The following is a 21769-nucleotide window of genomic DNA, read 5'->3' on the forward strand; positions in this document are numbered from 1 at the left end:
TTTGCTGAAAGCAATTTTGCTTGCTGCTGGGAAGCTAATTTTTTCATCTGGAGACTGGCTCCTTATGTCAGGCCTGATTCAATTAAGGATTACAGGGTTCTACATCTTCCCTCTCCTGGCAGTGTGCACTAAGCAAGTGCAAATGGATTGCAGACCGATTGCTTTCCCCCGATCCCTAATAATGCTGGGTGCAGTAATGCACCAAGAAGATCTACAGGTTCAATGAACAAGTATGAAAAACACAGCCGTACTCCACAGTTGGCATCTGTACCTGGTTTTTATACATGCAAACCGTTCAGTGAAAACAACCAAACAAAGCATGTTGATGTCCTGAACGCAGCACAGAGAAGGGCATTTTGTGCTGGTCCTTCTCAGCAAGCTGCTCTTCCAGAGGGTACCCAATGGCACATGGAAAGCTTCGGCTAACGAAGATGGTGAGCAATTAGCAGAACACACTCCAACATCAGAGCATCCTTCCGGGGCCTTGCCTGGTGCTGCTGCTTCTTTGCACTGTGCAGGTTGGCCTCTGCCTTTCCTGCCTGTGTTCTTCCTGTCCCTTCTCCTTGCTGCTTCCAGCACCACATCACCACTTCTTAGCGGCTGGGCTTTTGGCACATTCATAAGTTTGGCATTTTTTCCCCCCATTTCTTTCTCCCTCTCTCTGTCCTTTACTGGCTCATTTAAAACAACAACAAAAAAAAGTGCAATTTATCTGTTTCAGAGATGCCGGTTCCGGGAAAGCCACCAGTAACTCAAGCTCTTCCCTCCCATACCCCCAAAATTCAGTATTTATAGCACATTAGGATCTCCCAGGCTCTCCTCAAGTGACTGGGACCTTTACTCAGCATTATCAGCCCCACGGGCACCAACTTAGAGAGAAAGGTCTGAAAAGAGGGAGAGGAAAAGTATTTCTCTGCCTCTTAGCTTGTCTGATCTCGTTCTGGATGCCAATGGCTTTTCCAGTTTTCTGTCCTCTGTTGGCTCAAGTGGAGCATGTCATTTCACAAGGATTTGTCCATAGGTAACTGATTCCTGGGGATCCTTCTCTCTCTTGGATGCTCAGTGCTCAGAGAGCCTCTCTCCATCAAACCAGAGAGAATTCTGCCTGGAAGCTGGAGCACCGGCGTGTCTTTGGTGAGCACTTGGTCAGCATGGAGATCTGGGTGCTGAAGTTGGTGCCATTGCTGCCCAAAGAAGGGTGGTGGTACTTCATGTCAGAGCCCAGGAACCGCTCCAGGTGCCACCTCCGCCACTTTCTCTTGAGCTCAGCTTGGACCTACATGGTGGAAAGATAAGCAAGTCAGCAGAGGAGAGCGTATGTAGGGGTAATAAGTGTTTATAGAGGTCACTGAACCTGGGAATAACTGCTAGTCACACAGGGGAGATAATGCTGCAGCAAGTAGATTCCCTCAGCAGAAATCCTTGAGCTTAATCAGAAAGGTGAGCATGGGGAGTTGCTTATCTGATAAAGTGAAGATGTCAGACTACTCAACTACTACAGCGTGTGAGTATAACTGGGATTCTTCCCACTGCCCTGCTTTTCATAGATGTAGAATCATCTAAGCTGGAAAAGACCCCAAGATCCCTCAATCCAACCATCTACCTACCACCAATATTTGCCCACTAAACCATGCCTCCCCAGTACAACATCTAATTGTTTATTGTCCCAGTAAAAATGATTTAACTGCAGCTTGTTTGTAAAGCAATCAATACAGCTGTGCTTTTTGATGGAGGTTTCTTGTTTCTATTCAGGGTGTTTACACACATCATTTGGTTTACACCATTCATGTTCAAACCCTGCACAAATCTGGCCACAGTCCCCATCCCCTCATGCAGGCTTTGAGTGCAAAGTTTTGGATTGTGGCATGAATTAGATAAAACAGCTCTGAGGGTCTCTGGGCTCAACAAGCACAAGAACAGGACACCACAAAAGCAAACTCCAGTGTTGGAAATGTGGGAAAGTCAAGATCAACACCTGTAAGCTGGAAATATGTTCACTTAGCACGGGTCTGGGCATAATAAGATACATCAGTCCTGTTTGGGTTTTGGACCATCAGGAAGTCTGTGTGGCACTGCCCTGCTCCAAACAGGCTCACTAGCTAAGGTCCCTGCTGGAGATGGGCTCTGTGTGTTGACCACGTGGCATCAGCATGGCTGGAAGAAGGATCAGAGCTCTAAGAGAGCAAATTGATTCTGAACACTCTTCCTCTCCTCAGAAGCTGGAACACAAGCCCAGAGCACAGCTGTTTCCTTCCTGACAGTTTATCGAGCTGAACAAGCTCCATCTGACAGCAGCTCCAAGTTCCCAGCTGCTCACACCTTCCCAATAGACTTCACCATTTGGGTTTAATCAGTCTCTGCTGAGTCTCTTTCTGGCAGATGGAGCGTGGTACAAAAATATCACTGCACTAACAAGCCTCCATTTTGTCAGTGGGTCTGATTCCGGGGTTGAGGTTTCAGGAGATTCTAAACCTGAGTAGAGCTTGAAAGATGGGCGCATCCTTCCTTGCTGAAGGTGTTCCCTTTAATTCAGGATTTAGGCAAGGTTTTACTGATACCGATGAGTAAAGGAAGGACTCAGCAGCAATTATTAGTCCTAATACGTTTATTAATTGCGCTGGAAACTTTCTGGCTAATGGTTGAGTTGTTTACATGGGGTGAGTGACTTGACTTGGAAGGTTTCCCCAGTGTGATAGCATCAGGAATGGGACACTCCTTAATCTGCTCTCCACAAGCATTCAATTTGCCATAGCAGCAAATATTAACCAGACAACATTGTTGATCTTACCTCTCCATTGAGAAAACAGTAGAGGACAGCCACCACAAAACCCTAGGAGAAAGGAGAAAGCAGGCTTTTAGCAACGCCTAGCTTGTATTCTCCTAGATCACAACCCAAGCCCATTGCAGTCCTGGAGAAAGGGCATAATGTCAGAGAACTGCTAAAGTGCCTCTTACAAACCAACTGATCACATTTTCCCTACAAAAGGAGAAGAGGAAAGTTGCTTAGGGCACCTTGGAGCAGATGCAAGGCTTTGACTTCAAGGCTTGCTCCAAATCAGTGCTTAAATCCATCAGGCATCACTTCAGCTCTAAGCAGGACACCTGGCCATTCAATCTTAACCACTGAAGGCAATTTGGTGGGATAGTAGAGGCAACTTTCCTTGGGAAACCTGAACTGTGCAGAGATTGAGAACACAAAGTGGCTACAACTGCTTGACGGATGGATGCAATTGCACAAACAAGTGCTTCTGTTCATGCAACAGCAAGGCCAAGGTAAACAGCCCAACGCTGGGTGTGAATGAGGTGAGGCTTGTGGGAAGGTATACAAAGCAAACTCCATCAAAGGTTTACTCAGGATTAATGTGTCCTCATGGGGAACCTGACTCCTCCTCCAATAAAGTGCAATCCTACTTGGGCAGAGGCAGAGGCAGAACTCTTTTAGCAGAAAATATAGTTCATGAAAGCCAACTGGTCATAGACTAGGATGCCATTAATGGCCAGAAAGACTCTTCCTGAAGTCTACTCATCACATCTTACTGTGTTAATGATATCTAAACTGGATGAACATGCTTGATTTTCTCTTGTAAATACAAAAAAGCCCCAGGGGGACTAGCATATAGAAGTGTGTTTTCTTTCCTGGTGCCTAAAACAAGGAGAGAGAAACTCCTGGTAAAGTATATATAAATCTCGTGGTCCACTTGGTGACTTACCTGGAATGACCCAACCACAAGCTCAAACACCAGCTTAACTTCTGCTTTGAAATTGTCAGGGAAGAAAGCAAACATGATGTAGTGAATGCCAAAGAGAGGGATCAGCAGCAAGGTGGACTTGGCCAGTCTCCTGTTGGAAAGACAAACATGAGTCATAAGGGAAAAGGGAAGAGGAGCTAAAGGGTAAACTGATGAGAAATCCTGCAGCTGAACTTTATGCACCCCTGAAACTTCAACTTGCTGCATGCAGTACCTATTTGCTGATTATTAGGACCGTGGTAGGGCAGCCATGCACACTAAAATGTTTCTTTTCGTTGGGATATGTGATGTGGGCCACCTACTCTGAGGTCCTGGGAACATCCAGGCTTTCAATAGCATCCTCAAACAAGGCAATGTCAGCAGGCTGCCCTCACCTACTAAGCAGAAACGTCTGGGCTATACCAAAAAGGAAGGAGCTAAGATCAGTTCCCCATTGCTTACTCTCCCCAGGATCCTTCTAACAACCCGGGCTGGGATGTGATGGAACATAGAAGCAGACCTTCTGCTGGGCACAGTCAGTTGCTAGCTACAGCATTTCATGGAACAAAGGACTGTGCTGGGAGCGCTTCCACGTGCTCCCTTTCCACCTCATGAACAGTTCTCAAAGAAATACACATCTTCAGCTGAGGGAGAGCCATCAGCCCCAGTTTGTTTCCCCTGCAGACTGCAGATGGCTGGTGAATTCAGATGTGGTGACAACATAAAATGTGCTATCTTTATTCCCCGTAACTTCAATGGAGGTATTTCTTTCTCCCCTCCTGCTGGAGATCTTTTTTCATCTCTACAAACTAAACCATTATCTAGTGTCTTCTTTGTTTGCTTAGGATTTGTGGAAATTACAGCTTCTGGGAGAGAAATGGTATGTTTAGCTCAGAATAATGATAGGCTATTGCACAATGAATGTCTCCAAAGGAGGGGGATGAACAGTATTAGTGCTTAATGGCATCAGGCTGGGTAATGAGTGGTCTAATTAGGAAGAGATGATAATTTATTAAATCTAATCATTATTAGAATCTAGCTGACAAAAAAGAAATAAAAAATAAAATAAAAAGGAAATCAAGAACTTCAGAATGCTTAAGGGGGTTTTGGCTCTCTTGGTCATCCACATCCTTCTGCATCCCCCTCTCACAGAGGCTTCTGGAGAAACTGAAGCTCAGGCAAAGGTGTTGGAATACTTGTTCTTCCATCTACAAACCCTTCTGGTTCCATCTGGCTCAGTCTCCCCAGACAATCTTCATTTATTTTCCATCTGTATAGACCTGCAGTAAAGGCTCATGTGCCAGCATATGCAGATGATGCTTATCAGCTTATTACTTATCTCCCAGTAGACCTTTCCAGCTTTCCCTGGACCAGGCCCAATGACAGTTTGATGTTAAAATTCTGCTTGGAGGCTGTGGTTCCCCATGGAATACCTGCTGGCTGCAACTCATTCCAGGCAAATGGAATGCCTGTAGGAAGCAAGGACTGCCACTGTCATGAACCAGCCTATGAGCAGGGTCCATAGACTAACCCCTAGGAGTTCCATCCTCCAGTTTGCACAACACCTGAGACCAGTATCTCACTTCCAGCACTAAGCTTCCCAGAATACTGAGTGATGTTTTGGATTTTATGTCATCTTCAAGGCAAGTTTGGTCTGGCTCTGCAATATTGGAAAAATCCCCCTACAAATTGCAACAAGGAAAATTGTCTTCCATATGTCGTGGTGTGTTACTCCCAGGAAGCTAAAGACTGGCTGTGCAGTAGACATAAATGCATGGGAGGCTGTCTGAGGCTGGTTAATGTTACCTGAAGGAAACCATGTTTCTCAAAAAATTAACTACCTTCTCCTCCTGTCACAGAGTGAATTTCTTATACCTATCCTCTCTGATGTGTTGACAGATGATTTAGGAAAAACACATCTACCCAGCACTGCACCTGTTCCTCTCCTTTGGAGAGGAAAGAGTTAAACAACACTTTGCTCCTGAACACATAATGGAAAGTTGCCTGAAAAACTTTGATGATAATATTGAATCATGAACATGCACAGAATGGAATGAGATGAATTTTGCTCAACATTTCTTCTGCAGAAAATAAGGTGTTTTCTTCTTCTATTTGCCCCAAATATTGCTGTCCTGCTCTTGCACAAATCTCTGTCATTTGCAGAAAACTGTTTTAGAAGACTTGTTTTCACAGTTTCTGACATATTAAAGCTCAGTACCTGTAGCATTAATGAGTGAGTGAATCAGCAGTGTACCTGAATTTCTACCCTGCAGATAAACTGAAACCATTTGGAGCTGAACAATACTATCAACATATCAACACATTATTTTTTAAATATAAACAATATAAAATAAACAAGAGGAGGAGGAAGAAATGGAAACAAGAGAATCACAGTGTTGTCATTTTAAAGCCTGCTTATCCCAGATGTGGCAGGGGAAACCAATGCATATCATTACCAACAGGTTATGGTAAGCTTTCTGGGTCCTGCAGGACAAAGCCCTGAAGCTAGCATCAGCATTTCAGGTAATAGGGGTATGACTTATAAAAGGATCCAGACTGCAGATTACATGCTTAATCATAGAATCACAGAATCACCAAGGTTGGAAAAGACCTCTAAGATCATCTAGTCCAACCATCCTCCTACCAATGGATGACTCCAGGTTCTCTACAGCTAGCCATCTAAACACTAAACGTTGAGGACCCTTGCTGGGATCCAAACCTTAAGTTGAGACTCTTAGCATTAGTTTCTACAGGAGACTATGGTGCCTCATGTCTCATTGCAGTCAACAGTCAGTAGAGACTTTCAGACAGACCATGGAGTCTGGTTGTACATATACACAAGTTACACACTAGTCTCCCACAGGTGCAGTGTCATATATGCCAGATCCAGACAAGCGTATCAAACATCCTAAGGCATCTGATATGGCTTGGACAACCATATGTGACTGATTTGTGCCTGAATGGAGCTGAGATGCTTTTCCAGATGGATGAGGAAGGTGAAGAATTGAAGATGTGAAGATCATTCATCCTTCTGCAATTGGTTCCTATTTGACAGGCCAACGTGGGGAAGCCTTTGTTACTTACTGCCCTGTCATGCAAGGCTTGTTTACCAGGCAAAGAAGATTTACTGGCAATTCACACTTCACTGGAAAATAAGTAGAAAAAAAGCTGTGAGCTCAAAGCTCAGCATGACCTGCTAGGTAATCTGGGCATAACCCTTCTGATGAGTGGCTGGCAGCACTTCCAGGGAGATGAACGGGAGCCAACTGCCCCAGGCTGCTGCATAGTAAGTACTAGAACATATTTCAATATGATGATTTAATCTACCACCTGGCTAAAGCTGTTGCAGTCTTGGTTTTGGGAATATATATTGCCCAACTTGAAATACATAGAGATGTGATAGAAAACACAGGTCTGGTAATGTTGGTGTGTTATGATGAAAAAAGAAATCATTGGCTTTGTGTGCTGCAGGGAGAAGTTAAGGTGAAATACTGGAATTTTCCTTTATAAATCTGAGAATCTCTGGAAGGAGATGAAATAGGTGATTTACCATCACTAGAGAAAAAGGCACAGAGTTGTGGTTGGTCAATATTTAAGGTCTACACTCATTTTAAGTCTTCCACCTTGCTGAAGGATGAACTGAGTTCACATTCTTCAAAGTACACAGCTCCCTCAAAAAGTAAAGAAGATTTTATGAACAGCGAGCAGGTAGACACTGCTCTTCTTCCTTTTTAGCTATTTTCTAGAAATCCTTTGATACCATCCTGGATATTTGAAATGCTAAGCCAGGACAGAAGCAGGAGGTAAAAATGAGACGATGTCTGAACTTTTATTTTATTTGCATTGAAGATATAAGAAATCCATACAGGAAAATGGATTTCTTGTAATTTTAAAATGCTGCACCAAAGACCAGTCTTACACACTGAGACAAATTCTCATTTCACTTGCACTGTTGTTCATTATAAAGAGCCCCAGTAAGGTCAACTTTATATCCTCGGGACAAAAGCTAGATGATAAGCAAAACTTCTCAGACAAATTCGTTTCTCAAGAGCAAAGAGAAATGAGTACGTTAGGGATGGATTAATGCAATCTCGTTCAGGAGTCATCGTTACGGTATGGAAAAACTGCCACAGATTCTACTGAATGCATGGATTTTCTCAGTTTCTACTCTGAAGAAATGAGTTGAGGGCAATTGCTTCAGATAAAAATGCCCCTATACTGTAGATGGATACACTTTGTTCTTCACCAGGGTCCTCTGGCCTTCAGGATCCAATAAATATTGATGAAAGGCCTTTTTGTTTCATGAATGCTACTCTTACTCTCATGCCCACCAGCGAAAGGCCCATTTCTTGGTTTCTGATCATCTTTAGCAAATTAACAAATTCACAATTGTGATGAGGAAAAATGTGGACAGATGCAGTATTTTGACTAAATGCCAAACAGGTTTTGCAAAACCAGACAATACTGTAAAAAAAAAGCCCAGGACTTACGAATACTGGCTGGTTTCATTGTGTCCAACATCTGGGGAATGCAACTTCTGGACTAAGATACGGATGATACAAATGAAGAGAATGAAGTTCACCTGTTGGGATGGAGAGAAACAGGAAAAAGAAAGATAAAAATCATGCCCCTGCAGCATTGTTCTGCAGTGAAAAGAAGAAATTGTTAAAGGGGGGGAGAGGGGGGGGTGCCTTTCACTGCAATATTTTTGCCACGGAGCAAGCCGTTGTTAAAAAGCCATGAGCAGAGAACCCCACTCTAGGAGCACACAGTAAACCGACACAGGATGGCAGCCATCTTGGGCCTGACATCAGCCTGCTTGGGACTTTGTGTCATACATCCCAAGTATGATGATGTCAAACCCATAGAGCACAGCTATGCACGACGTCCTGCCGACGACAGGGTGGGAAAGGAGCCTTGGGAGTTAGCGGAGCGACGGACGTCAAAAGCCCTTGGGAGACGGTGACATGGGAGCGGCTGCTGAGCGTGTCAAAGACCGAGGCAGTGAGCCAAAGGAACCAACACAACACACAAAGCTGTATTCACTTAAGCAGGTCTCCGCTCAGCGCTGATGGGCATTCTTCTCTGGAGAGAAGTTGGAGACAACGCATAGCAAGAGTTACACCTCACCAGCATAGTGGACAGTTGCCTCTCCTACAAGGTTAGACCAGAAGACTCAGCTAGAACTGCTTCATTAACGTACTCAAGCAAAGCTAGCCTTATTTTATAGCAAATGTGTAGAGCTAGGAATGGCAGTTTTGTACAAAGTAGATGGCATCAGTTGAACAAAAATTACTGGCTTCTAAAATCCTACCCATTGAACCTTGCTGTTATTCACGCAACACATCCAACAGAAAAGTGAAGTGTGGCCTTCGTCTAGTTTAGCTTCTTCATAGTCTAGTTTAGTTTCCTTATAGTCTAGTTTAGTTTCTTTATCCATTCGTGTTCAGTGAATGCACAAAGGACTCTGATTTTTAAGATATAGAATCATAGAATCATAGAATCACCAAGGTTGGAAAAGACCTAAAAGATCATCCAGTCCAACCATTCACCCATTACCAATAGCTCCCACTAAACCATGTCCCTCAACACAACATCCAGCCTTTCCTTGAACACCCCCAGGGTCGGTGACTCCACCACCTCCCTGGGCATCCATTCCAGTGCCTGACCACCCTTTCTGAAAAGTAATACTTCCTCATGTCCAGCCTGAATCTCCCCTGCCGTAGCTTGAAAATGTAATATATGTAAAGGCAGGAAGGATTGTGTCAACCAACCAATCTGATTTCCTGCAAAAACAAATTCTAACATTTCCTCCAGCAACTCTCAGGTTTATATCAACAACAGGTGAATGCAGCAGACTAAAGCCTATTTCTCATTTAGACAACAGCTCTTTTTCCAAGGCTAAGAGTGACTGGAAATTAATTATATTTCTTGGTTATGATGCATTGCCTAAACATTCTTTATCTACCCCATGACATTTATTATAGCTTCTGTTCATATTTATTTGCTTATAAAATATTTAGCATCCTACTTGATGGCAAGTAAAATTTATCAATCCAAAATAGAATTAGCTAGATCTATTACTCTAATGAGCATTGATAGCACACAGTCTGCACCACTGCAGGTAGGATCAGAGCTGCTTCCCAGCCTCCTGCCATAAATTAAATACTGTGTTGGCTCATCATAGTTAAGAGCAGACATGGGCACAGAAACAGGTGGAATGTGACTTAAAGGCTTAGTACAGCCTTAGCATTGCATGGTAGAAGACACGACTATCAAACAACTAAAAGGGTTTAGATTATTTTTCAACTTGGAATAGAATTAAAGGCACTTGATCAATTCTCAGTGCTTAATTCTTCAGGTTAGAAAGATTTTTCTAACGTTTAACTTTATATATGTATATTTATCTTCCTTCAGTTGAGGCTATGCTTTATTCGAGTGGACATGCAGAATTTGTAGCATTCCTGCCTGCAGAAATCTGTTATTCATCATATGGCTGTTATCATGGCCTTCCTTTGTGACAGATTTATATGATACTTGCAAAAGTAAAATCAGATAATTGCCAGGTAGATTTTGTTTGGTAATGAGGAATTGATTTACTGACCAAAAGAAAACATGGCATCACTGATCCCAGGAGAGTACGGCGTATTTCTGCACTAAAAGGTTATCTTGGGAAAGGGAGAATACAGTTTATGTCTTTTGATGATGACATAAATATTTTGAGATGTGTCATCTAAGTATTTTATTTCTTTGCAGTGCAGCGAAAGAATAAAAAGTAATTATTCCAACTGTTTCAGTTTGGAATTCCTGTATGACAAATGCTACAGAAAAGGTCTCCTTGTAAAGGGCGTAATGTATGCGGAATAAGAAGAATGTATGTCTAAGACAAGGCTTCAGTTTAAAAAAAAAATCACATTGGCTTTGATTTCTGCTGTATTCTTTTCCTTCCCTTCCCACGCATGTTTCTTGATTTGAGAAAACTCAAAGCTAAGTTTAACTCAAATTCATTTTTCAAGTTTTGGCTCTACGCTTGACAGAGGAAACACATAATATTCACCAGGGATGGAAGTACTCAGTTCCTCAGAAGCGTCATGATTGCTAAGAACTGATCTGGAGAAGTAATGAGTTAAGCACCTTTGCCAATTTATATGGAAATTAGCCAAGCTTCTCAAGAACTTAATGCAAAAATACATAGCTGGAATCCAGCTTTGTGCTAGATGCTACAACAAGAGGTAAATAATTGTGGGAATTCATCTAGCTAGGTAGAAGTTTAAGGTAGGCCTCATCCCACATTTCTTCACATTGTCCACATCTACAATGGAACAAGTCACCCTGGGCTCTGACCTCAGAGAAACAAAAACTGGTGGCAAAATTCTAACTTATACATTGATTCATTAGCTAAAATGACTTTTTCTTGGGTCTCCAAGTATGTTCCTTGATCTCTTCTGGCTATGTGCTCCCACGGCTACTGTACCAGAGAAAAAGGATGAGATGGAGCTGGTCTGGCTTACATGAGCTCCATCTTGAGTGCCCCATCACTCAAGCTCTTCCCACAACATTTAAGTCAGTGTTTAAAGATAAAGATGCTTATCCAGAGGTTGAGCTTCTTATCCCAAGAAAGGCATTCAGTACACAATGCAATGTTATCTGTCAATGCATTTTTCTTGGATTTTTACAGAGTACTTATCAAGGCACCTCTATCCTTCCTTCCCCCTCCCCCCCCCCATTTTGTATTAAAGATGGCTTTAAGAATATGTTGATACTTTACCAAAATGGACACCAAAATAGGAGTTTTAATGATCCACCAGATTGGGGATTCTATTATTTCCTCCCAGCATCTAAAAAGTAAATAAATAAATAAATAAAGTTAAATAAATCAGACTTAAAACATCAATTAAAAAAAAAGCAACCAGCTCTGTTACCTTCCAGGTACTTTGCTTAAGTCACAGAATCAGAATTGCTTAGATTGGAAGAGACTTTCTAGATAGAGTTCCAATCCTCTGCCATAAGCAGGGTTGCCCCCCACCAGACCAGGCTGGCCAGGCCCCATCCAACCTAGCCTTGAACATCCCCAGAGATGGGACACTCACACTCCCTCTGGACAGCAATGCCAGGGCCTCACCACCCTCTGAGTAAAGAATTTCTTCCTAACATCTGACATAATCTCTCCTCTTTCAGTTTAAAGCCATTACCCGCTGTCCCATCCCTAATAGTCTGTGTTAAAATGATAAAGTTGTGCGCACTGGGAAGAGCTGATGACTTTTGTTGCAGTGGCTTTGAGCACTGGTAGGTAACATTTGCTCCAAATATAAGGCTGTGGGTGCTTTTCTCCCTGGTAATGAAATGGGCTGGAAAATGTCCCTGTTCGTTGCAGGAGAGTTGGAACAGATGACCTTTAAAGGTCTCTTCCAACTCAAATGGATCTATGAATGTACCAAGGTGAATATGGGGAAGGATGGAGATTTGCTTAATTTTCCCTACATTGAGGTCTCACTCCAGGGGAGTGCTATCAGAATCACGGATTAGTGAGGCCTCTAATGCTGACCATCATCCTGGCTAAGGATTTATTTGGGCACAGAGTAATTGGCACTGCTGGAAAAACAAACATCCCCTTCTGAAAGAGATAACAGAAGGTGAGGTGGGGTTACCCGTAGTAAATGCAGCTAGATGCATCCAAGCAGCCCTTTCATTCAGTTAAAGTGGCCCTCTTTATATCTGGAGCACTTCATTTTTAAGAATTCTGAACGAAGGTCACTTTAATTTGGAGTTTAAATTTCTAAATACGAGCTTAATGCTGTTTAACAAATCTTACCTAATTAGGTTTTATTTAACCTGGGTTAATTCCTTGCAATTTTGTTGGTAATTTTAATATGCAAAAAGAAATAATCTATGTTAGGGGTTAACATATTCTGTATATTCACACTGTTTTACTTGGCATAAAAATGTTGAGCTTTAAAGCCTCTGCTGCAAAGCAGTCTGCATTTTTATTAAGAATTACTGGAACAGAGTGGGAATATGTATAGGAAGAAGAATTGGTAGTCAGAATGGTTAAATCCTTTGGTCTCTATCTCATTTTTAGAGGCTATTTATTAAACACAGTAAATAAGGTCAGTTTTATGCAGATAGAGTGAGACCATAGAAGAAGTCAGCAGTCCTAAGGAAATGTGTTAGCATGACCATACATCAAAAACACAGGGAAAAATCTGAGCTGCTTCCTTTACTGAAATAAGGACAAATCAGGACACGTTTGGAGAGAGACTGCAAGGGAGAAAATGGAATTAACCATGTGCTGTAAATGCATGATGCAAGGGCATGCACAGCGAGTGCATAATGAGCACCTGAATCTGTGATGCTCTGCAGTGTTTTCTCATAAAAGCATTTCAAACTACCCCAGTTTGACTACTGAGTCAAAGCATGATGGATCAGATCCTGTTTACTTGCATGTATCCTTGGGTAGCTCAAATATGTGCCTCATTTGCTTACCTGTATTCTATCTATTTCTTACATAAAGTGTCAAAGGCAGCTGTTATGTTAAAGAGGATTGGAGAACAGATCCAAAGATCTGCCTGGAAAAAAAGATCAAGAGTTTTCAGAGCTTTTCTGAGGGAGCTAATGGATGTGTTTATGAGGTTTCTGGTGTTCTAGAGTATGCAGGGTCAGTTCTGTAGGAGCTCTGATCTCAGCACGGGGCTCAGGGGAGCAAAAGGGGACGGTGGGGGATCTGCTCACAAATCTGCACATATGTTCACAGCAGGAAAGCAAAGTGAGTCCATAGGCTTACCCAACATTGAAAAAGTAAATCCTGACGACCGTCCAAGCAGTGATGAACACGGAGGGGGCACCTGGTGAGAGGAGAGATGGTGTTACTGTCACAAACCATCAGGCATGCTTTCGCCACTGCTCCTCACTCCAGGATGGTCTGCCTGAGGAGAGCTGTCCTGCTCCATCTCTGTGGTCCCTTTTTCCTCTTTCTCTGTTTGTTGTCTTTGATTAGATTTAGATTGGAAACATCCCAGGTAGGAAAGGTTTCTTTGTTCTGGGTTAATCACAGTATTCTTCATTAACAGTGATTTCCAAACGCAACGGTAGTGCAAACAGAACAAGTATGTCCAAGTTATTAATTCTTGCATAATCCATTTCAGATCCACACTCTTGCAAATGATGGCTGACTGAGAGGCCAAAAATCCTTCCACTGCCCTTCCTCACCCAAAGAACCTGAGAACACATTACCAATGCAAAATATTTCCTTTGATTTTAAATCATACATTCCTCTTTAAGATCTTTCAGAGGCACTGTGCTGAAAGGGTCTCTGCACAAGCCAGGTTTAAAGAAGGTCTGACCTGATGCATCTGAAGCCAGGCCTGCTAACATCATCTCTCCCCACACTTACAGCATGGAGAATTGCCTCTCTTTTGCAGAGTGAACCCAAGCGTAACTCCTGTCACTTTCAATGGAAGTTACTGTACAGCTAACTGGTCAAACCTTGAGTCCAGGCATAACCTTCCAAATGACACAAATGCTTTTTCCCCTTCCTTTTCAAGATTATTGCCTGCTCTAATTATTTCCCGGTTTCAGCTACAGAGAGCACAGAACAGAAAGCTTTTTAGCTTGCTTATACATACTTCTCCAGCTAAATGACTTACAATGTCTTTGGAGAAAGAAGAGAAGTCTATCTAGCAGGATTAATTTCGTATGTTAGTATTTCAGCTCTGGGCAACCTTGTGAAGTTTCATTTTGTCTTCTTCCCCTTCCTCTTCCCCTTGTCAGGATAGCTATCTAGCCTGATCTCAGCAAGGCAAGAAGAGCAAAGGATTGCAGAGTCTGGTTGAATCCAGCAGTCCTGCTTAGTTCATCCTTACATTTTAAAGTCAGTGCTCAATACAACCTTGGGATCCCAGTATGGATCAAATAGGGGTTTCAGCCAAAAGACCTTTAAGACACTGAGGTGCTCAACTATCAACGAATCGAGCACAAACTAAGCTCTTAAATAGTTTTGAAGGTTAATGGTGTTAAGCTCCTCTGACCACTGGGGGTTAAATTGCTGTTAAAAATGCCTGCCAGGGTTACCACCTGGCATTCAGGCCTGAGAAGATGCATACCCCAGCCAATTAAGATGTACCACCAGAAGTACTTCCTCTCTGAAAAGAAGGAGATGACCAACAGGGTGTGAAGATACAGCCCTTCCACCAGCAGCCAGAAGAAGTTGGCCATGACGCAGTACTGGAAGAAAACCATCATGGCTTTGCAGCCTACCTGGAAGAGAAGAAAGGAAGAAACAGTGGTGATCTGTAGCACATTTCCATTGTGAGCACCCAAAATTCCCAGTAAACCTTGCTCCGTGTGTAACTCTGAGATTGCTTTTTTGCAGCCCTTGAAGTCCTTACGGGATAAGTCCTGGTGTAGGGAACCTGCTTTGGCAGGGGGGTTGGACTCGATGATCTCTGGAGGTCCCTTCCAACCCCTGCAATTCTGTGATTCTGTGAAGTCCCATGTGAAGAGCCAAAAGGCCTTCAAAGCCTGCACAGGGACATGCTCTGGGTGCTTGGCAGGCATTAACCAACTCATGAGAATGTGATTCTGAACTGAGATCAACCCAGTGGCTCATATATGGTGCAACCCACAAACCCCTGATTCAGCATGATGGAGGCGATCTGAACTGGAGAAGAAACAAGAAGAAGTGATTGGGTTTTTTATGCTACTTTTGCCACCAAAGTCATTATCTTGATGGACATCATCTTGAGCGACTTGAGCACCATGGTCCCCCCATCATTCACATGGGGCTGCCTTCCCCAACCCACAGAAATGAAGTCTCTGGTGAATAAACTGATTACCCAGGTTAAATAAAAACAACAATAACGATAAAAAAGTAGCTCTTGTAAACAAAATCCAATTATAATCACCCCATGGCCTGGCAGCTATTGCAAAAACTGAAGGGGTCTGACAAAGGACTCCGAAGAAAGTCAAGTCTACAAAGAATTGCGAATGCTTGTTAAGAAAAGAAGAAAGGCTCAGTTAAGAAAAGTAAAAAGCAGAGGATAAGAAGGGAAAAGAGGGTAAATGCTAATGACATGGACAGATTAGATTGCAATGCAAGGAGAAAGCTGAAGTGAGAAGGAGGGCTGCTCTTCCTTGGAAAATAAATAATTAAACACAGCAACTTGCTGTGAAGTCCTCACTGCAGCTCAGAACTAACGCTTACAGGTAATGGGAACAGTCACCTAAGAAAAGAAAAATGAGGAAAAAGAAATGAATAGGAAATTTCTCTCCAGCACTCAGTGGCCCAAACAACTGCAAAACATCTGAGGGTTGAAATCAGCTGGCCAAAGAGCTCTGTTAGCACCTGCCATTGCCCCAGCACCGTTCTCCAGACTCATTTAGAAGAGTGCACCAATTGCATCGTTACTTATATTACTTATTATATACCTATATCCATATTGCTTAAGCATCCCTGAGATGTTCAGAAATAGATACATTGGTTTCAGTGGGTCTGCTTAGGTTATACTCTGTTCTTTTTGGGCCAGGGCATGAAGATCTGATTAGCAGCTCTTCCTCGGTGCTCTGCATTTGCACCATGGTGAATTTAGAGCAATAATTGATTTGCACGAGTGACAAGCTCACTCACACATCCCCCCCTGCTCCTCTCTCCTGCTGAAAACAGTTGCTATGAAACATGATGGTATAAAAAAATAAAAATAAAAAAATAATTAAAAAAAAAGAAGGCATAAAAAGTGTTTTCTCAATGCCATATGTTTGGTGAGAGACTTGTCCCCACTGATTGCTCAGAATTAGCTCACCCCTCCCCTATCACCCATTGGTATTTTGCAGTGGGGTCTTCATGGGCTCCTGCTTGCCAATCTGTATGCACAGCAGCTGCCTGCTGCAAGGCAGATGGCACAAACAGAGACTTGCTGCAGGGTGGCAATGGGGGAAAGTGGTGGCAGAGCAGGCACTTCACTCCCAGGCAGTGAAGGTAACACTGAGCTGAGCTGACAAGGGCCTGGGATGTGTCATCCTCCTCCCCAGGTCATTCCTCTGCTCTTTGTTTTTTCCCTGCCTCTGTGTGGATATGAGTGACACTCGTTCCTTTCATCCAAAGCCTGGGCCATCTGCAGCCAGTGGGGATTTACTGGTGGGAGTGCACTGAGCAGCATTTAGGAGCTCCCAGGTGAGATTTAGGGGAGCAAAATGTGATGCATTTCAACTACATGCTCCTCAAACGTGGAATTGCTTTGGTTAATGAATTTTGGGGAATCCTTTCTGGATGGGTATGATGAAGGAATGGCAGAGGCATGAGGCTGGAGCATTTCATAGAATCACAGAATCACAGAATGGCCTGGATCAGAAGGGACCTCAAGGATATTAGGCTCCAACACCTCTGCCACAGGCAGGGCCACCAACTTCCACATTTAATACTAGACCAGGCTGCCCAGGGCACCATTCAGTCACAAGGCATAGAGGCAGAGTACAAGACCAGGAATGACAACTCACAAAACTCCTTTCTTAAGGGGTCTGTGAGCAATTCTTCACGCTGTGCTGGGAGATACATGGCAATTTGAACAGTTGCTACTATCGCAGGCATTTTTCACTTAGCACAAAAAAAAAAAGATATATTTATGCATCAGAGTGAGCACAGGCTGATAATGTATTGCAGTCTGAGGTCCTTTGTGACACAAGGATGTCCTGCACTGGCAGATTTGGGTGCCCTGGCATGGACGAAGCCAACACTATCATAGAATATGCTGAGTTGGAAGTGGATCATTGGGGAGCCTATAGTCACAGAATCACCAACGTTGGAAAAGACCTTCAAGATCATCCAGTCCAAGCATCCACCTGTCACCAATAGTACTCACTAAACCATATCCCTCAACACAAAGCTATATAACCACAGTAGTACACAATGGTAAAGCTATATAATCACAAGCTGACTCTATAGGTGGGACTCCGACAGCTGATATCTACAAAATCATCTTTTTAATTTTTTTCAGCCATGCAGATCCAGACAATACTGTCAAGAACATCCAAGGTGTGATCTGCCTCATCCACAGATAAAGGACAGCAGATGTATTGTAAAAATACCTCTTTCCCCACCAACTACAGAGGGAACATGGAGAGATCAGCAAGACATTTTCAGCATGAAAAGAAGCATTACAACACTGCTTGCTTGATTTTCTCCCATCTTCTGCCTCATTTGCAACCCCATCTTTCTCTAGGTGGCTTGCACTGCTCGTGTCCACATGAGATGTTGCAGTGAGATTGTCTACCCAGCCTTTGTTGATGCCTTATTGACTCAACAAGCTCCTCTCCCCATCTTCAAGATTACATTAGCCACAACCTGTTTGCTTTTTCCATGAAGGTCTCCTCCATTTCCTCCTATGCTAATAGCCACCAACTACGGAAACCAATTCCTCCTCCAGTTAAGGAGGGACAGAAACCTTTTTGACCCAAACAAGCACTTCTGTGCTTCTCATTAAATCCATCATAATCAGTAAGATAATTTCATCTTAATTATTTCAGAAGTTTATGTGAGGGTGAGACAAAGGCATACCTTATGGCTACTGCATGGGCCAACCCTCCCTTGCCTTACTGTGGCCAATCATCTATGTTGCAAGCATCCACATGCAGGGCTCTGAGGACTATACGAAAGAGAGACAGTGCAAAATTAATCTGCTTATAAGTAGGCTGTTCATGATCTTGTAGGCACTGTCAGGTATTTGTTGGGCCTCCAGTTACTGCTCCACATGGAGTAAGATCTTCTGCAGGCTCTATCTTTTTCCTAAATGATGAATGATGAGGATATTCACAGGCATTTCCCTGTTCACTGCAGGGAAATTGGACTCGCATGACCTGTAATAGTCCCTCCCAGCTCAAATGATTCTAAGTTTGCCCATCACAAGGAATCCTTAAAGGTGGTGAGCTAGCAAGGAATCAAAATATCATAGAATCATAGAATGGCCTGGGTTGCAAAGGAGCACAATGCTCATCCAGTTTCAACCCCCTGCTATGTGCAGGGTCACCAACCAGCAGTCCAGGCTGCCCAGAGCCACATCCAGCCTGGATGGACATACCTTACATATTGTTTTGCATGATCATCCTGAAGGACACAAGGAAGGACATATTTTCAAATGCAGACACATCTTTGAAATCAATTTCTATTACTTTTCATTGCAGATGTGCAGAACACATGAATCAGGCTGCTTTCTGGTCACAGAATACTTAGCATTCCCATTTAGAATGTATATCGGGATGAATGTCTGCTTTCTGGACAGGAACCAGACCTATGACTTTCAAAGCAAGGATTCATGTCATGTGGGGCATATATTGCCCTGTTAGACAAATCTGCTGTGGGATCACATTGATTTAGATACTGAGAAGAATAATCTGAAAGCTAACAAAGAAATAGAGAAGGTAGAAGAGAGTGCATTTGCTTTGTAAGAGAACACCTTGCAGTCGTGTTTGGGCAAATATTTAATAAGCCTTTGATACCTAGGAATGCAGCCAGTCCTTCCAAAAAGGAGAGGGTGAGTACAGTGGTTAGACTGGTGGAGTGATGCAAAGAAATATGCTTGGCTGAGAATCTGGGCAGAGATTTTAGGATGTCAGCAGAGGGTCAAATTGAAAGTTTACTGTAATGATGGAAAAAATAACAGGGCTACACAAAGCCAGCATGCAGCAAAGAGATCAGGTCCTACAGTAGCTGCAAAAAACACAGCCCACTTTGTCAACTGGTAGGAAAAATGTACTCAAGACACAAGCAGGCTTTCTCAGACAGGTGCAGAGGAGCACGAGGGTGGAAAAAACAAGGCTGACCAGTGATCACAAGCTACCAGGCTCTGTGCTTTATACTTTAGTGTTAGTCCTGAGAAATACATTTTTCTCATAAAACTGATGTAGCAACTAGCTGAGTCACCTGGAGTAATGCAGTCCAGATGCTGGAGGCAGTGATTAACAAGGAGTTGAACATGTTGCATTATATACACATATATCCTACCTGTCAGCGGTATTAACTCTGTGCAAGATATCTTTGTTCATTAATAATTGCTAAGGAATGGAAGACTCAACCAGCTCCTGAATTTCTCTAGCTCAGTATAAGCAGCTTAGCTGGACAGGAGTTGGTCTAAGGAGGTTTTAATGGAAGCACACACACAATGCACATGTGTGCATGCACCAATCCACTGGGAATGCAACAAAACTCAACATCAAGAGGTCAGTTAGCTTCACACAAACACTATTGTGCACCAGAGATCACCACTGCACTAGCACACGTCTTTACTGAAGATAAGGTGTGTTATGGTTTAGGATTTGGGCTAAAGAAGTATCTAAATCTGGACAAAGAAGTACAAAGGGACATTCTCCCACTTCACACACCGTATAGCTGGCTTAGGAACATGTCCTGATGTAAACATTCTGCCTGACTCCCATTGCCCCAAGCATGGGTCCCTCCATCAGCTTACCTGATCTGTCCCTCACCACGTGTGACCACTCTTGTGCAAGGATGTGACCCCCTTTGCAGTTCCTATAATTCCCTCCTTGCACCCTCAACTCTACACCCTCCTACGGTGTGGAACAGAACTTGAGATGTTCGTGACAGGGCATCAAGACATACAGTCAGCTTAAGGATATATTCATGTCATCACACATGATGATAACACTGAAGCTCCTGAGATGGTTTGTGGAGGTGGAACACTGCCCTCAGCCCAGTCCCTGCTGCCTCTGGCAAAAGCATGGGCTCAGATTCATCTCAATCCATCATGAAATGTGGAGGCCTCTGAATCTCCTTTAAAGTACTTGGGTCCATTCACCTGGGCTACCACCACTGAAGAACGAGGAACAGATTTACACAGACATCTCTGCAGGTCTCTTCGACAGGAGATAGGTGAAAACTCATTTTCTCAGTGATAGATTTATCCAGCACTTCTCTTTTATGTTGTCCAGAGGACATGACCTATCCGAAAGGCTGGGTGTTGAGTGACTTGTGCAGAATTTGCCCACACCAACAGCTGTCCTTTTCCTCAGCCTGGTCAAGGAGGCTTCCCTGATCTTATTTAAAAGCTTCTTCATGGATCCTGTTTCCAAGACGTGGCAGGAAGACGGAGTAGCAAAGAGCAACACCTCCTGCTTTGCTGATGGTGATCCCAGTCACAGGGATCAGCCTTGTCCTAAATCTCCATATCTACAGTGCCATTTTAGATGCTGATGCCTTAATCATAACTAAATCCAGGAGTTTTGAGCTGATTCCTGTCCCACGTGCCTAAATCAGACTGAATCTCATTCCAGTTCTTCTTGTATTGAGATGCCCACCTTAGCCAAGGCACAATGTCATTTGTGATGAAGATGTAATAACCGGATAATTATTCTGCTTGTGTGATTATATTACATGATTAATTTCTCATCTCACTATTATCTGCACACTGGAATTCATACAGCTAATCAATTACCAATCATTTTATAACCTAAATATTGCATGCCACTGTGTGTGTGCTGCATGGAAATGTCAGGATAGCCTTAGTTTCCGCACCTGCTTTTGTTCTTCATGGAACACCTCCTTTTCCTTTTAATTTTACTTTTAATACATACGTTCCTTGCTTTCTGAGACAAAAATAACCGGATAGGAAGAGTAGATATACCATATTGGCCTAGGTACTGCCTCTGTTAAAAAAGGAATCACAGAATCACAGAATCACAGAATCACCCGGGTTGGAAGGGACCTCAAGGATCATGTAGTTCCAACCCCCCTGCCCAGCAGGGCCACCAAACACACACTTTCAGATCAGGTTGCCCAGGACCCCGTCCAACCTGGCCTTAAACACATCCAAGGACGGGGCATCCACAACCTCCCTGGGCAGCCCGTTCCAGGGCCTAACCACTCTCCTTGTATAGAACTTCCCCCTAACATCCAACCTAAATCTTCCCTCCTTCAACTTGGATCCATTTCCCCTAGTCCTGCTGTTGTCAGCCCTTTTGAAGAGTTTACTCCCCTCCTGGGTGTAGGTTCCCTTCAGGTATTGATAGGCTGCAATGAGGTCACCCCGCAGCCTTCTCTT

At 43.2% G+C, this 21769-nt stretch overlaps 1 protein-coding gene across 1 annotated transcript in view; it reads right to left on the bottom strand.

The window, feature by feature from the left end:
- Positions 1–258: 258 nt before the first annotated feature.
- The window catches only part of VIPR1 (vasoactive intestinal peptide receptor 1), a 100870-nt gene continuing 79359 nt past the window's right edge, over positions 259–21769 (bottom strand). The window contains exons 7-13 of the mRNA XM_042816456.1: positions 14828–14981; positions 13510–13570; positions 11497–11566; positions 8219–8310; positions 3711–3840; positions 2789–2830; positions 259–1276 (exon numbers count right to left, since the gene is read on the bottom strand). Coding sequence (XP_042672390.1) covers positions 1085–1276; positions 2789–2830; positions 3711–3840; positions 8219–8310; positions 11497–11566; positions 13510–13570; positions 14828–14981 — 741 coding nt within the window. The 3' untranslated portion in view covers positions 259–1084. The remainder of the gene's footprint in view (positions 1277–2788; positions 2831–3710; positions 3841–8218; positions 8311–11496; positions 11567–13509; positions 13571–14827; positions 14982–21769) is intronic.

Source organism: Centrocercus urophasianus, unplaced genomic scaffold, assembly GCF_019232065.1.
Source record: "Centrocercus urophasianus isolate 14NV4802_14NV808 unplaced genomic scaffold, USGS_Curo_1.0 seq_16, whole genome shotgun sequence".
Classification (NCBI taxonomy): domain Eukaryota; kingdom Metazoa; phylum Chordata; class Aves; order Galliformes; family Phasianidae; genus Centrocercus; species Centrocercus urophasianus.